Here is a 13,746-nt window from a genome sequence, read left to right as displayed (position 1 = left end):
GACAGGCACGCACCTCGCTGGGACCGGCTGCAGCGCCCCAGGATGCAGGAATGGGTCCATCCCCCACCCCACGGCACCCATCCCCACCACAGACAGCCAGGAGAGGACCCAGGCATCCTGCTTCCTTGCTCTGCCTTGCTCTCTGGCCCCACACACTCAGCAGCCTCTGAGACAGCCCCACAGCCCCTCCTGCAGCCAGGGCAGGCGTCCTGCCCTGTGCCTGGGGATGCCCACACCACAGCAGCTCTTACCGTAGCAGCTTGCCCTGGGAGTCTTTGGTCGTGCCACCTAAAATCAGCTCCTGCTGCCAGCGCATGAACTTCCTGGAGAAGCCGTGGCAGCCCCCTGAGAGCTCGGCCGGGATGTCGGGGCTCTGTGGGTGGAGGAGAGGTGTCAGGATTGTGGGGCAGGCATGAGAGCACTCCCACACCCAATCCTGGTCCTCATGGACTGTGACCCACCTGCTGGCTCTGCTTGTTGGGGGCACTGGAGGGACACTGGGGGTCCCGGGGGTCCAGGCAGGGCCGCTCCATGTAAGCCTGTCCCACCTCTGCCTTGTCTAGCAGCTCTTTGAAGCCTTCCAGGGATGTGAACTGTCCCAGCTCCTCCATCAGCTGCAGAGGGTCCAGGTTGCTCCACTGGATGTCCGGGCGGCCCCTGGGCAGAAAGCAGCACTGGGGTCATGGGGGATGCCAAAACCCACAGGCAGTACCACCATCACCCCTGCCAGCCCATGCCAGGGGTGCTGCGAATGCCCTCCCGGGCAGGATGCGGGGATGCAGCCGAGCTCAGCCCCCAGCACGTCCCTTACCCCCTCCCGGGAATCCCCCGTGCCCTGTGCGCCACAGCAGGCCGTGCCCCGAGTCAAGTAGCGTGCCTGATCCTGTTAGTCCGGGACAAAGCGGGGGGAGCCGGCCCTGCTGCCTGGCCCCGCTTTGTGTGAGCAGTCAGGCCGATTACTGCCCATGGGCTAACATCTTGATAGAGGGGAGCAGGCAGGCAATACTCCCGGCATCCCTTACAGCCCTTCCTGCCATTTTCCCCCAAGCTGGAGAGTTTGGGGCTCAGCAGAGGTCCTGGGGACTCAGCACAATACTGGGAGCTGGGCGTGGAGTAGGTTCTTGGAGGTCCAGCAGGACTGCAGGGGACTTGGGTACCCAGGAAAAGGGTTTTTCCCATTGCCTGCAGATGCTCTGCTCCCTCCACCCCAGCCTGGGGAGCTGGGGGCCAGCTTCCAGCCTCACTCAGCTTCTTTTTTAAAACAGAAAGGACACACAAAAAAGCCAATAACCCAGCCCAGCGCTCCAAAGAGGGGAAGAAAAGCCCCGAGCAAGTGTGGGCTCTGGGGAGAAACACAGCCTAATAATTCATGAAGGCTGGCTGGGCCAGAGCCGGCCGCTCGAGATTCCCACATACCAACCGGAGCTGCTGCTGCTTCCAAAGAGAGCCCCTTTTATCTGCTTTCGCTTGCTTCACTGAGCCAGGGCAAATCCTTTTGTCTTTCCATAGATTGCTGCTCTTTGTTCTCCCAGCTCCCACCCCGCTCACCCCTTGGCGTTAAAAAGGGGGACGAGTCCCCCTGGGCCGGCCGCGCTCAGCCGGGGTGCCCAGGCTCCCTCGGCTGCTGGGAGAGAGGAGTCCCGTGGCTGCTCCAGTGCCAGCCTGCCTGCCACGGAGCTCAGCCCCAGAACACTGCCCAAGCCAGGCAGGCAATGCCACCAGCATCCCCTCTGGCACAGCCACTCCAGCCCCACTTGCTCCTGCTCTGGCAGTTCCCCAGCCTGGGATGGGGAGAACCTGAGGTCTTGGGGGGGCAAAACCAGCCCCCCAGTCCTGGCTGGGGAGGCTGCGGCCCCTTCCCCCTCCTCCCGTCCGCAGCAGCCTGAATAAGGCCACTATTTCATCTATTTGGCAAGGGGCAGCTTTCAGAGCAGCATTAGCATGAGAAAGCACGGGGCTGCGTTTGCTGACAATGCACAAGCCGCCCCAGCTCTCCCGGACAAACACACGCGTAAACAGAAGGAATGTGGGGGAGGCTCCCCGGCCCAAGCCGGGGTCCCAGCCCCACCACCACCGTGCGAGGAGCTGGCTGGAGTCACTCGCCACCCAGCCCAGGGACTGTGTGCCCTCCATGCCCTGGGCACAGCTCAGGAGTGTGGGTGCCCCCTCACAATCACAGCACCCACAAAGCGCTGCCAGGGGACCTGCAGCCTCAGGGACCTGCCTGTGGCACAGCCACTGTCCCCCCTGTCCCCATCCCTGGCTGGTGGGAGAGCATGGCAGGGATGGGATGGGATGGGATGGGATGGGATGGGATGGGATGGGATGGGATGGGATGGGATGGGATGGGATGGGCAGTTCCTGCCTGTGGGCTGCAGCCCCCCTGCAGCGGTGCAGCCCTACCTGTGCCACCGAGGCCAGGCAGGAGAGGACAGGGACCTGTCCCCAGGGTGTTGACCCAGCGGGACAGCAATGGTTGTGAGACCAACCCAGGGGCTGAGCAGGACAAGCTGCAGCACTGAAGCACCGTGGAGCAGGCAGAGCCAAGCTGCAAAGGGAGGCCAAGCACAGCCCCTCGGCAGCATCCCCAGCTCCTGCTCCTACTCGAGGCTCCCCACAGCCCAGGACAGTTCCCCACACACACTCACGGGAGATAGGCTGAGCCTCCCTGCAGCTTGGAGCCTTCCCAGAAGCAGTCCAGCGGTGTCAGGATCACACAGGGGAACAGCTTCTCTATCATCTGTAGGAGGAGATGCGAGGGGTCAGCAGGGATGGATCAGACTCCCCAGTCTCCCCCCCCCCCTTGCTGGGCTTCCCAAACCTGTGCCTTCCCACATCCAGCCAGCAGTGCCTTCCCAGCACCTGGGGCTGGCAAGCCCTGTCCCCAGCACAGCCCATCCACTGCCATTGTTTGATGGACTGACCCCACAGGTCAGCAGCCACCCCCAGGGGCTCCCTCTGGCCACCCATGACCAGCACTCACCCTCTCGATCATGCCATTCTCAATGATGGGGACACCTGACTTGTAGCAGATCTTGTTCAAATCCCACGATCTGGAAAGGCAGAAGGAGGCGCTGAGAACGGGCATATCCCACAGGGGACATGGCAAGGGCAAGAGGGATGTGCAGAGCACCGAGGGGGTCCCCATCCCCATCTGGAGCCGACTCACTTTCCGTACAGGGAGACTTGAACCTTGCTGGCGGCCAAGGCCGCCTCGAGGTGGAGCTGCAGGGCCTCCTGTGTCAGAATGTTATCACCCTCCTTCTTCGGGGTCTGGATCAACATCTGGGACGTGTAGACGGACTCCTCGCCCAGCTTCTCCTTGGTGTAGCGCAGCTCCTGGCTCACCCGGCTGCCCGCTGTGGAGGGGACCACGATGTGCCCTGTCAGTGCCAGGGCAGGCAGAGCCCCCATCCCACCAATTTGCCTTCCCCATCAGGGAGGTCCAGGGAATGGGATGGGCAGAATCAAGGCCATGCAGCATCAGGTGGTGCCATGATCACTCACAGGGGCTTTTGGTGTGAGGTTCCCCAATCGCTGCATCCTGTGGGTGCTCACACCCAAGGGATCCAAACAGGGACCACCTCAGGACACACTGGACCAGGCATCTCCCTTCCCACCAACACTGTACCCAGCCCCAAAGCAGCTTGTTGGCTTTGCTCTCACCAGAAAAAACCCACAGACAGATGGTTGGCGAAGTGGAGTAAAAACTTAACCTGTCCACTTCCACCCGTGCACTGTGGTGGGTGCTGCAGATGCCCAAAACCAGCCCACAAAACAGGAAGCAAAACTGGGGGCACCCAGCCAAGCCCAGCCCAGCTCCTCCATGGCACCCCAAGGCAGCAGGGAAGGAGCGCAGGGAAAGCAGGCACCCCAAAGTGCCTGCAGCTGTAGGGGACAGGGGAGGGAGGTGGTGCTGGGGACATCACCCTTCCCTGCCAAGGCTCTGGGATCTGTCCCTCTTGGGCAGCGGGAGAGCTCCGAGCACAGCAGGGCCAGGGTTTCCAGCTGAAGCCACCGACTCCATTTGCGGCAGCCTCGGCGTGGAAGAGGAATCCCCTCCCAGCCAGCGTGGCTGGGGCTGGGACCAAACCCTGCACGGTCTCTCGCATGGCTGAGCACCAGCGCAGGGACAGCTGTCCCCATCCCCTTCGAATGGGGGGGCTCCCATCTCTCCTGGCACAGCAAAGGGGAGGCAACACAGCCCAAAGGAGGGTGGGAAGTGGATCCTGACACCCCTCCCAAGCGCACCACTTGGCTGCCCTGCTCCAGCCTCCTGCCCTGGCACATCTGGGGTGCAGCCCCCATCCCAGTGCCACCCACTGGGGTACCCCAGGATGCCCAGCGTGGGATGCTTCCCAGGGCAGTGCCGCTGGCAGGGGTGATGCTCCTGCCCAGCCCCAGGAAAGCAAGGGGAGGTCACGATTCATCTGCACCAGGATGCTCCCTCAGCAAGAGGCGGGGGCCCCGGCGGGCCTGGCCCTCCGCCAGCACCGAGGAGGCCAGAGCGAGACCGCAAATAAGGAGCAGAATCTTCCCTTTTAATGACTTATTATATGGGTTAGTGTTTTGGTTTTTTTTTTTTTTTCCCTGCTTTTTGGGAACGGGGAGGGCAAAGCATCTTTATTGTTCCTGGCTGGGCCAGGGAGCAGCTGGTGTCCATCAGATGCCAGTTGGGATAGAGGTTGTGCCAGGGACAGGGAGGGGGGGACACGGCCGCGGCTTTTGTGTGTGTGTCAGAGGGGACAGCAGCACCCAGGGCGAGGGGACGAGGACACGGGGAGGGTGGGTGTCGGCGGTGGGGGGAAGTGGGACGCCCATGCCGTTCCCAGCAGGCTGGGAGGTCGGGCGGGAGGTGCGCCAAGCTGCTCTCATCTCAGCCGTGCCACCCACGCCGCGCCCGGGCGGGAGGTGGGACACAGCGCCGAGGGGGTGCCCGGCAGCGCCGCTGCTCCCGGGGGATGCATCCTATCCTGCTCCGCCCTGCCCCGCCGGCATCCCCGCCCCGCACGGCCGCGGGAGGAGCCGCACATCTGCAAGCGCGGGGTGGGGGCGAGCCCCCCGAAAAATTAAAGAGGAGGGGGATAAAAAAAAAAAAAAAAAAAAAAGGAGAGAGAGAGAAAATAAAAAGCCGTCCCTTGTAATTAGTGTTAATTTGGAACAGGGCACTGCGAGCCGTCAGCAAGCTTCAAAGGCCGTGAGGAAGCCTCAAATTCCAACACCCTAATTAACCAAAGAGCAACATGAAAAGACAAGGCAGCGAACACAGGGCTGCCAAGGACACTTCAAACGGGCGCACGCCCGCCGGCCGGGCAGCCCGGCAGCGCCGAGACGCCCCACGCCGCACGCAGCCCCCCGGCCGGCCGGGGAGGGGGCTGCGGCACCCCCATACCAACAATGGGCACGGTAATGAGGAACTGTATGCAAATTCCTCCTTTTTGTTGTTGTTGTTGTTGTTGTGTTGGGTTTTTGTTGGATTTTTTTTTTTTTATTCCAATTAACAAAGGGAGCCCTTGGCTTTTTCATGCAAAGGGCTCTCTGGTTCCAATCAGGCGTCCGGTCCTGCTTACTAACAGCCTGCTCTGCTCCCCGGCAGGGTTTGGCTTCACTGCCCTGGACCCCCAGCTCCCCCCAAAACCCAACAGCAGGGCCTGGGGGCAGGGCAGTCCCCCGAGGCTGGAGCATCCTCGCTGGTCTGGGCATTGCTCCTCCGTACCGCTGCTGGGGGGCTGTGGGGGCAGCCTCAGAGCAGTTCTGGCTGGACCTGGATTGGGACCCTACAGCCACTTGCTCTCCAAACACCTGGGGTGCAGAGCAGGCTCCTGCCGTGCCCCAGCAGCGACAGTGGATGCTAGGGATGGGACAGGGTCCCTGGCAGGGAGGGTGGCTGCGTGTGCGGCTGCCTCGTATCCACGGGCCCTGCCGGGGGAGCCCTCTCCGTAATTACAGCATCCGCCACAAAATTACAGAGCAGGACTGAAGCCTCCCTGCCCCCTTCCCGGCCACCCTGCCGGAGCCATTCCCCCGCACCCCAAACCCTCCTGGCACAGGAGCCACAGCCACGGCACTGCAGCCAGCTCAGCCTCACATAGCGGGGCCAACTCGTGCCCTCAGCTGCTGCAGCCAGGACAGAGCCTCAGCCCCTGTGCTGTCCTGGGAGGCGTCTGATCCCAGCTCATTCCACATCTCCCCAGGGGCAGCCAGAACCTCCCAGACTCATCTCAGAGGGTTTGGGGTCAGATGAGCCCATGCCAGGTCCTCTGCCCACAGCGCAGTTGCAAAGCCCCCCCCAGGCCAGGGCTGGCCCCCGTGCAGCCACCCTGCGGGTTGTGACAGCAAGGGGACCTCCCACCACGCTGTCCCAGGGCAGGGCAGGAGGTGAACAAACCCCGTGGCACCCTGTCCCTGTCTCCAAGCACCCAAGGGTGGGGGGCAGCAGGCTGAGCGTGCCAGGGCAGCATGTCTGGGTGGCACGGGGAGGGCAGTGGGTGCGGGCAGGCTGCCAGCCCCACACTGAGCCCTCCCTGCCTGGCAAGGCTGAGGGCGAGGGAGGGATGTGGGAGGTGCTGGGGACCACAGAGAGGTACCAGAGTCTCCCCAGGAAACACATGCTGCAAAGACCACTCTGTCCCATCAGGCTGGGTAGAGGTCACGGTCAACAGCAGTGCCACCACAGTGCAGATGGCACCCATGCACTGCCAGTGTTGTCACCACTTGGGTGTCACCTTGGGTGGCATAGGATGACAGGAAGGGAACACTCCTGGGTACACATTCTCCCTTGGCCCCCCAAATCAGGCCCTGTCCCACTTGTGTAATGGGGCTACGGGATGTGACAACAAATATTGTTGAGCTGCAGATTGGGCTGGTGCCCAGGGGATGCTGCAGCCCTGACCCCAGCTGGGCCCACTAGCACAGGACTGGATGAGCAGTTCCCTGTCTACAGCACAACATCCCAATGCTCGGGTTGGGAATCGCCACAAAGGCACAGCTGGGAGCAGGACAAGGTCAGGCTGACATCCCCTGGGAAAAGCCATCCCCAAGGGGAACCCCCCCTTGCAGCACCCCCTGCTACAAGAGGCACCCAGACCGAGCACATCCCGCGGGCAGAGATGCCTGCCCTGGGCCATCAGAGCCCCAGGGGCTCCGGAGGGACGCCAGAACCATCCCGCAGCTCAAGCACTGCCCGCATCCCGGTGGGAGGGGGTCCCGAGGCACCGCCCCGAGCATCCCTCGGCTGCAGCTTCCCCGTGCTGAGCGGCGTGCAAGCCGGAGGCCACCTTCAAAGTGTTGTGGGGCGGATTAGCTGGATTAGGGAGGCAGTGAAAGGACCCATGCTGCTCCGGAGGAAGTCTCGCCCAGGGCACACTGAAAGAGCCATTTTTACCTGTCCCGGCCGCTACCGCCAGCCTCGCCAAAAGCCCGGCGGCCCCATCCTGTCAAAACACGTCCTGCCGGCCCCATTCACCCCGCGGCTCTCCCGGCAAGGCGAGGGGGGCAGCTGCCGGCAGATGGGTGCCCCGGCAGGACCGAGGCGCGGACGAAGGCTCGGCGCTGCCCCGGCTCCTCCGGCCGAACCCACGGAAGGGGCTCCCGGCTCGGCCTAGAGGGGCGGCAGAAGCCGGGGCTGCCTTCAAAAAGCCAGCGGCGGAGGGGCTGAAAGGGCCCGTTTGGGGCCAGATCCCCAGCCGCCGGCCCCGGCCGAACTCTTTTGTTTAACGGCGAAGCTAAATTAATGTCTTTATTACCCCAAATCGGGGGGCGGCGGTTCCCAGCACGGCGAGGGGGGCACCGGGAGCTCGCACCGCCCCGGCCAGCGCCGAGGGGACAGCGCGACCCCCGAAAAAGAGAGAGGGGGGAAAAAAAAAGGGGAGGGGGGGAGAGGGGATTCAGTTGGGAACTATTCACCGCTAAGACTCCTGTCAGCATTGACATAAATTTCCACTGGTGTTGGCATTTAGGCATTTGCCATTTCCATATGTATAGGGCTGCCTGTACTAATTATGCTAATCACCCCCTCTGTTGGCTGCTGTGAAAAATGGCCACATTAGGCACTCCACTGCTTGCTAATGTCACTTAATGTGTGGTTGAAACATACATTCATCCCCCTCTGAATGGTGAAATTTTTCCACATTGCTGGCTTCATTCAGGCAAGAAATGAATTTTTTGAACTCAGACCACTTTTCCAGGCCCGAGGGAGAGGCAGATAATAAAACCCTCTTCTTGGGCCCTGGCGCTGCCCCCTCCCAGCCGCCAAATAACATTTAAAACACACAAAAAAAGAGCCCGTTCCCTAAGTCCGTAGATATGACCAAGTTAAAAAAACATATATACATAAAAAAAGAAAAAAATACTTTCTAGGAAATAAAAAAATATGTAAGTTGAAAAGGAAAGCAAAATGGACAGGGGCAGATAAGCCGCAGCCATCTGTAAAGTCTTCCAGTCTCTTTGGGTTAATTAGCAAAATTTTCCAGCCCAAAAAAGCTGACCAAGCTGTCAAGGAAGGGAAAAGGAAGAGCAAGAGGGTTTGCGCTCACCTCCCAAAGATAAATAAATAAAAGGTGAACTGCCTGGACCCCATCTTCTGGTGGGTGGGGGGCGACTGGGGGAGCCTCCTTCCCTCCCCCCTTCTCGAGAAGAAAGGTTCTTTCACAGCCAGAGGGGACTTGGGAGCAGAGGGGAGAGGCAGGCAGGCAGGTTTTTGGGATAACAGGGACCTCAACACCTCATGGCAGCAACACCCCAACTGCTGCTCACTCCTCCAAGCCCCCGAGCATGGGGGCACAGCGTCCCCACAGATACCCAGACCTTGCAGACAGAGAGGACAGCAGGGTGCTGAAGGAAAAATCCCACCAGGCCAGGCAAGACAGTCCCCAGGCACCCTGGGCTGTCCCTCTCCTTCCTGCAGAGCAATACCTGTGTCACCACACCCCAAGAGAAATGGGGACCCTCTTCCCCAGGACACCAATGTGGGGATAGAGCAGGGACATGGCAGTCCAGGAGCCACCCCACAGTAGTGAAGCCAGCTCTGGGCAGATCCCAGCAGGCACCTTGCAGCCCCAGACACGGGGACAAACTGCCATCAGAGCCCCCCAAGCTGTCAGCACCAGCCACACAGAGCCCCCCAATTCACCCGCTCCTTTCTCAGCCCCTGCACAAACATCCCACCCCACAAACCCACCCACCCAGCAAGGAGACCACCCACCTCTCCGTGTGCCCACCCAGGAACGGCTGTGGCATCCCTGCAGCCCCCACACCCCTCCAGGGGACCCACCCAGCGCAGTGGGGACAGGGCCGGGAAGAGAGGCCACACAGACAGCGCTGAGGGCGTTCAATCCCGTCCTTGGCTTCCTCTTGGGGCTTTCCCATTCCCTGTGCCCCTCTCTCGGCAAACAGAGCCAGCCAGCACCTCCTCTCCATGCTGGCCCGCCGCGGGGGGAGCTCCAGGCTGCATCCCAGCCCTGTCCTGGGTGCCGAGGAGCTGATGCCCTGTGCCAAGAACTGCTGCAGAGGTCAAGGAAGGACAGAAGCCACTGCCAAGAGGGCTGGGGGCGTCCCAGCTTTGTGCCCCAGGATGAGAACAAGAGAGCAAATCCCCCTCACCCCCATAAGATGCGTCCTATTTCATCCCAGCAGCACATTCGGGGTGTCCATGACCCCTCCAGGAAAGGGACAGGGTCTTCTCCAGGGAGACTCAGGAGCTCTTTGAGAGCGCGACGGCTGCGCGGGACGCTTGGCTGTTCCGGTTAGGAATTAACCCGGCCTTCCTTTGAACCAGCCCTCAGCGCTATAAATCAGGCAGACCCATTCACCACCCAGGGCTCTGCCTGCCCAGAGCTCGCCTCCCGGCCCCTTGGCCCTACAGACGCCCTGGGAGAGCCAGGAACAGCTGCCAGGTGTCCAGAGGTAACTCAACACTCGCCGCTAGCTGGGACTGCAAAGCCTCCGAGGGGCTAATTGCTTCGGAGGAGCCTAATTGAACATTTCCACAGTCGAGTCCAATTTATGGGGTGACACAGCCTCCTTCCATCTCCCAAACAGGGATACAGGTCAGGCATTACCCCAGAACACTGCAAGGACCCCTCAGCCAGCCCCCTGGCCTAAGAACATTCCTAGAATTGGGACAGGGGACCCTCTGCTGTCCCACAGGTGCCCGGGGTCACAGCTGAGGTTCAGGAGGACATACCATCAGCATGGCCCGAGTGCTGACCCCAAAGCAGGGTTGCCCACCCTATTCCCCTGTTTGGGGAGGAGGGGGACAGCACATCAGCATCATGCTCCCATGGGAAGCAGCTCCCTTCTCTCCCCTGCTCAGCAGGATCCCGGCTCCCAGAGAGCTGAGCTCAGCCTGTATTTGAGACTGCCTGGCACAGGGTCACACTCTGCTCCTGCAGCGCTGGGACCTCACCTGGGCAGGGTGGTTTGTGGGTTGGAGCATCACCACCCGCATCCCCCAGCCTGGCTAGGCAGAGGCAGGTGGTCGGATGCAGTCACCAGAGGCTTCCTGGAACCTTAAACCATCCTGACCCTGAGCTGGGACCCACTGGGGTAGGATGTTGGGCCTGGGATTCCCTGCACACATACCCTGCCCCTCAGACACCCTACAGCCCTGCCTCAGGAACCACAGTCCCACAAACATCTCCTCACAGACCCAGAGCAGGCAGGAGCTCAGGTGCCCAGCACCCTGGGGATCCCAAACACTTGGGACCAAGCAGATGGGATACCAACTTTGCCAGCCAAGGAGCAAGAATTGCATTGCTCCAGCCTGCCACAGTGGCACCAGGCTCACTGTGGAGGACACACACTCCAACCCTGCCACACACGTGGGAACGTGAGAAAGTAGTGGCTGAGAAAAATCCCAAAGCAGCTTCAAGAGCTCTGGATGCAACCACAGAGTCTGGGCAATTGTGTTCCACTCTTCAGAGGCATCCCAGGCCCTCCTGTCCCCTGGTAATGCCCATCCCCACACCAGCAGGATGGGGTGCAGTGATCAGGGCTGGCCATATGCAGGAGATGCTTTGATCTCACCAGAAAACGCAGAAGCTGAGGCTGGCGGTGAGGCAGGGAGCTACAGATGGTTATGGGGAAGGGAGGCAGCCCCACAGCCGATACACGAGACTGAAAGTGTCACCACAAACCTTCCTTCCACATCCTGACCCACGCATGCCACCCCATGGGACTAAAGCCATCTCAGACACATCGTCCTTGGTGGTCGCAGGTTGTGCCAGCGCCTGAGGACGCTGGGGCTGTGCCACCCAGGAGCGAGGCACGGAGGGGTCTGCCCCAAGGGCACACTGCCCGGGGAGGAGCCCTCCCAGGAAGGACAAGGGGGGCTCTGAGCAGCACCCCCGGCACCCACACCGTCCTCAGGCAGCAGCACAGACCCAGAGCGGGGGCTCTGTGCACACCCAGGGCACCCACTGCCCAGGAAGGAAGGGCAGGACTCCCCACGTCAGCGGCGTTTCACCACAGAGTAAAAAAAATAAAATTAAATCCAACTCCTGACACCGAAGAAGATGAGAAGCCACGAGAAAGGGAAGGTTCCTGAGAGAGGCCCCCGGCACCCACATTAGAGCCAGACCGCAGTGTGGGGGAAATCCCCCAAGAGCAGCCGCAGTTGCTGCTGCGGCCGGGCGAGCAGGGAGCTCAGTGGGGCACAGGAAAAGCCGGGTTTCTGGGCGCTTCCAGCCGTCCCCAGGCTTGGCCCCTTCCCCATCCCGCTCTCCACCCTGATGTGCCGCAAGTCCCATTCCCCTTAACAGGAATAACCACAGCCGCTTTCCTGGCCACGGTTCCACAAAACGCTGACTCCTTGCTACCCCAAAAGCACAATAAAAATTCAATGGAGCCGGAGCCACGACCCAGAGTGAGGGAACCACGGAGGGAGCACGTCCCTCCTTCAGCAGGCACAGCTCAGGCGCTGGCTGGACCAGGAGGTACCACTGGATTTCTCTGCTACGTGTTGCAGTGGAAGGGGGTGATGGAGCCGAGATCTGGGGAGGGGGCACAAACATCCCTGGGGAGTGGGGAGCAGGTGGGAGAGCCCGGCATTCCTGGGCAGGGGTCCGTGCGTGCATCTGTGTGCAAGCAGCCAGGGAGCGCAGAGCTCTTTTTTTTTAAATTAAAAAAAAAAAAAAAAGGGGGTGGGAGAGCAAAGTTGCTTCTATTGTTGAACCAAATCCAAGAGTAGCTGAGGACCACACAGGGAGCGGGGCGTGGGGGAGGAGGCAGCGCTCCCGCACAAAGATGGCTGACACCCCTCCGCTGAGCAACATCTGCCCCTGCACAGCACCCCGCGGGGACCCCCGCCCGGGGATCCCCCCGCCGCACGGACGGGGCGGCCACTCGGGGTGCTGCCCCCCCGGGGGCCCCCCAAAGCCGAAGGCAGGCGCAGGAAAAGCAAATCCCAGACCCGTGAAGCAGGGCTGCAGGGATCGGGGAGAGAAAATCCACGCTGGAGTTATTAATAACAAAGGCGGGGGATCAGCCGCTTCCACTCGGAAACGGGGATTTGCTCCCGCCTGACCCTGCCCGCGCTGCCGTTCCCCCCGGGCCCGGGTCCCGTGCCGGGACTGGCGGCTCCGCGGCGCCAGCTCTGCCCCGGTGCGGGGCTGCGGCCGCCCCCGGGGGCTGTTCCCACCGGGAAGGGGGTGTTCAGCACCATCCCCGCCGCACGTGTCAGCACCTCCGCGCGGGGACCCCCGCAGGAACACGCGTGGGGGTCCCTCCTCAACCCAGCACCGCGCACGGCGCAGCCCGAGCGGCCGCGCAGACGGGACCCCGGCTCTGGGCACCCACGGCCCGTCCTCCGCGGCCCCGGTGACGGGACGCCCGGCGGCGGCATCCTCATCCTCATCCTCCTCGTCCCGCCCCGCTCCCGCGCTGTCACCTGCCTCCCGGCCGGCCCCGCACTCCGCGCCGCGCGTGGGGGACAAAGCCGGGGCCGGGAGCGGGACCGGGACCGTTCCCACGGGCGGCCGAGCCCGCAGGGCCGCGCTTACCTTCCACCCAGAGGTGCTCGATGTCGGTCTCGATGGAGGCCACCCGTAGTCCCACGGCCAGCGCCCCGAACACCAGCAGCCCCACGAAGAGCACCTTCCCGCAGTGCCGCTGGATCCGGCAGCCCAGGGCGAAGAGCAGCGCCTGAAAGCGGGCCCGCAGCCACAGCGGGGTCCTCTGGCCCACGGCCCTGCCCTGCGGAGGGGGCGAGGATCGGGTCAGCCCGGGAGGGGAGAGAGGAGAGCCCCGGCTGGGAAAGGGGACCCGCAGCGGGGCGGGATGCCCGCGGCCGCCGCACTCGGCTTCGGAGCGGAACCGCGAGCGCCGGAGGTTCCCCGAGCCGGGGGACGCGGGGTCCCCGCACCCGCCCGGCCCGCCCCGGGCTCCCCCGCGCTCTCCGAAGTGCCCTCCCCGGCCCGCAGCCCCCGCGAGAGCGGGCAATGCTCGCCCCTCACTCACCTCGGGCAGCGGCTTGCGGCGGGCGGCGCGGAGCGGCGGCGCGGCGCGGGGGGGCTCGGCCGGCATGGCGGGGCGGCTGGCGGGGCTGGGCACCCCCCGTTATGTGGGGCCGAGCGCGGCGGCGGCCCCCATGCGCGCGGCGGGGCCGTGCCGGTGCCGGTGCGGATGGAGGGCTGTGTGTGCGCCGCCGGCCGCCCGCCGCGCCTCTAAAGGGGAGGCGGGGGCGGGGGGCGCCGGGGCCGCGCCGCCGCCGCCGCTCCCATTGGCCGCCGCCGCCGCGGCAGCGCCCAT

The 13,746-nt window shown here is 63.0% G+C and overlaps 1 protein-coding gene across 1 annotated transcript in view; it reads right to left on the bottom strand.

Annotated features, from left to right (window-relative positions):
• Positions 1 to 13,746, bottom strand: part of PTCH2 (patched 2) — a 21,416-nt gene extending 7,670 nt beyond the window's left edge. Inside the window, 9 exon segments of the mRNA XM_005482198.4 lie at positions 252 to 373; positions 462 to 657; positions 2,649 to 2,740; positions 2,984 to 3,053; positions 3,170 to 3,359; positions 12,999 to 13,191; positions 13,456 to 13,551; positions 13,553 to 13,674; positions 13,677 to 13,746. Coding sequence (XP_005482255.3) covers positions 252 to 373; positions 462 to 657; positions 2,649 to 2,740; positions 2,984 to 3,053; positions 3,170 to 3,359; positions 12,999 to 13,191; positions 13,456 to 13,551; positions 13,553 to 13,674; positions 13,677 to 13,746 — 1,151 coding nt within the window.

This window comes from Zonotrichia albicollis, chromosome 8, assembly GCF_047830755.1.
Source record: "Zonotrichia albicollis isolate bZonAlb1 chromosome 8, bZonAlb1.hap1, whole genome shotgun sequence".
NCBI classification, from domain to species: domain Eukaryota; kingdom Metazoa; phylum Chordata; class Aves; order Passeriformes; family Passerellidae; genus Zonotrichia; species Zonotrichia albicollis.
The sequence above is the reverse complement of the archived record's forward strand: the minus strand, read 5'-3'. Positions and strand labels throughout refer to the sequence as shown.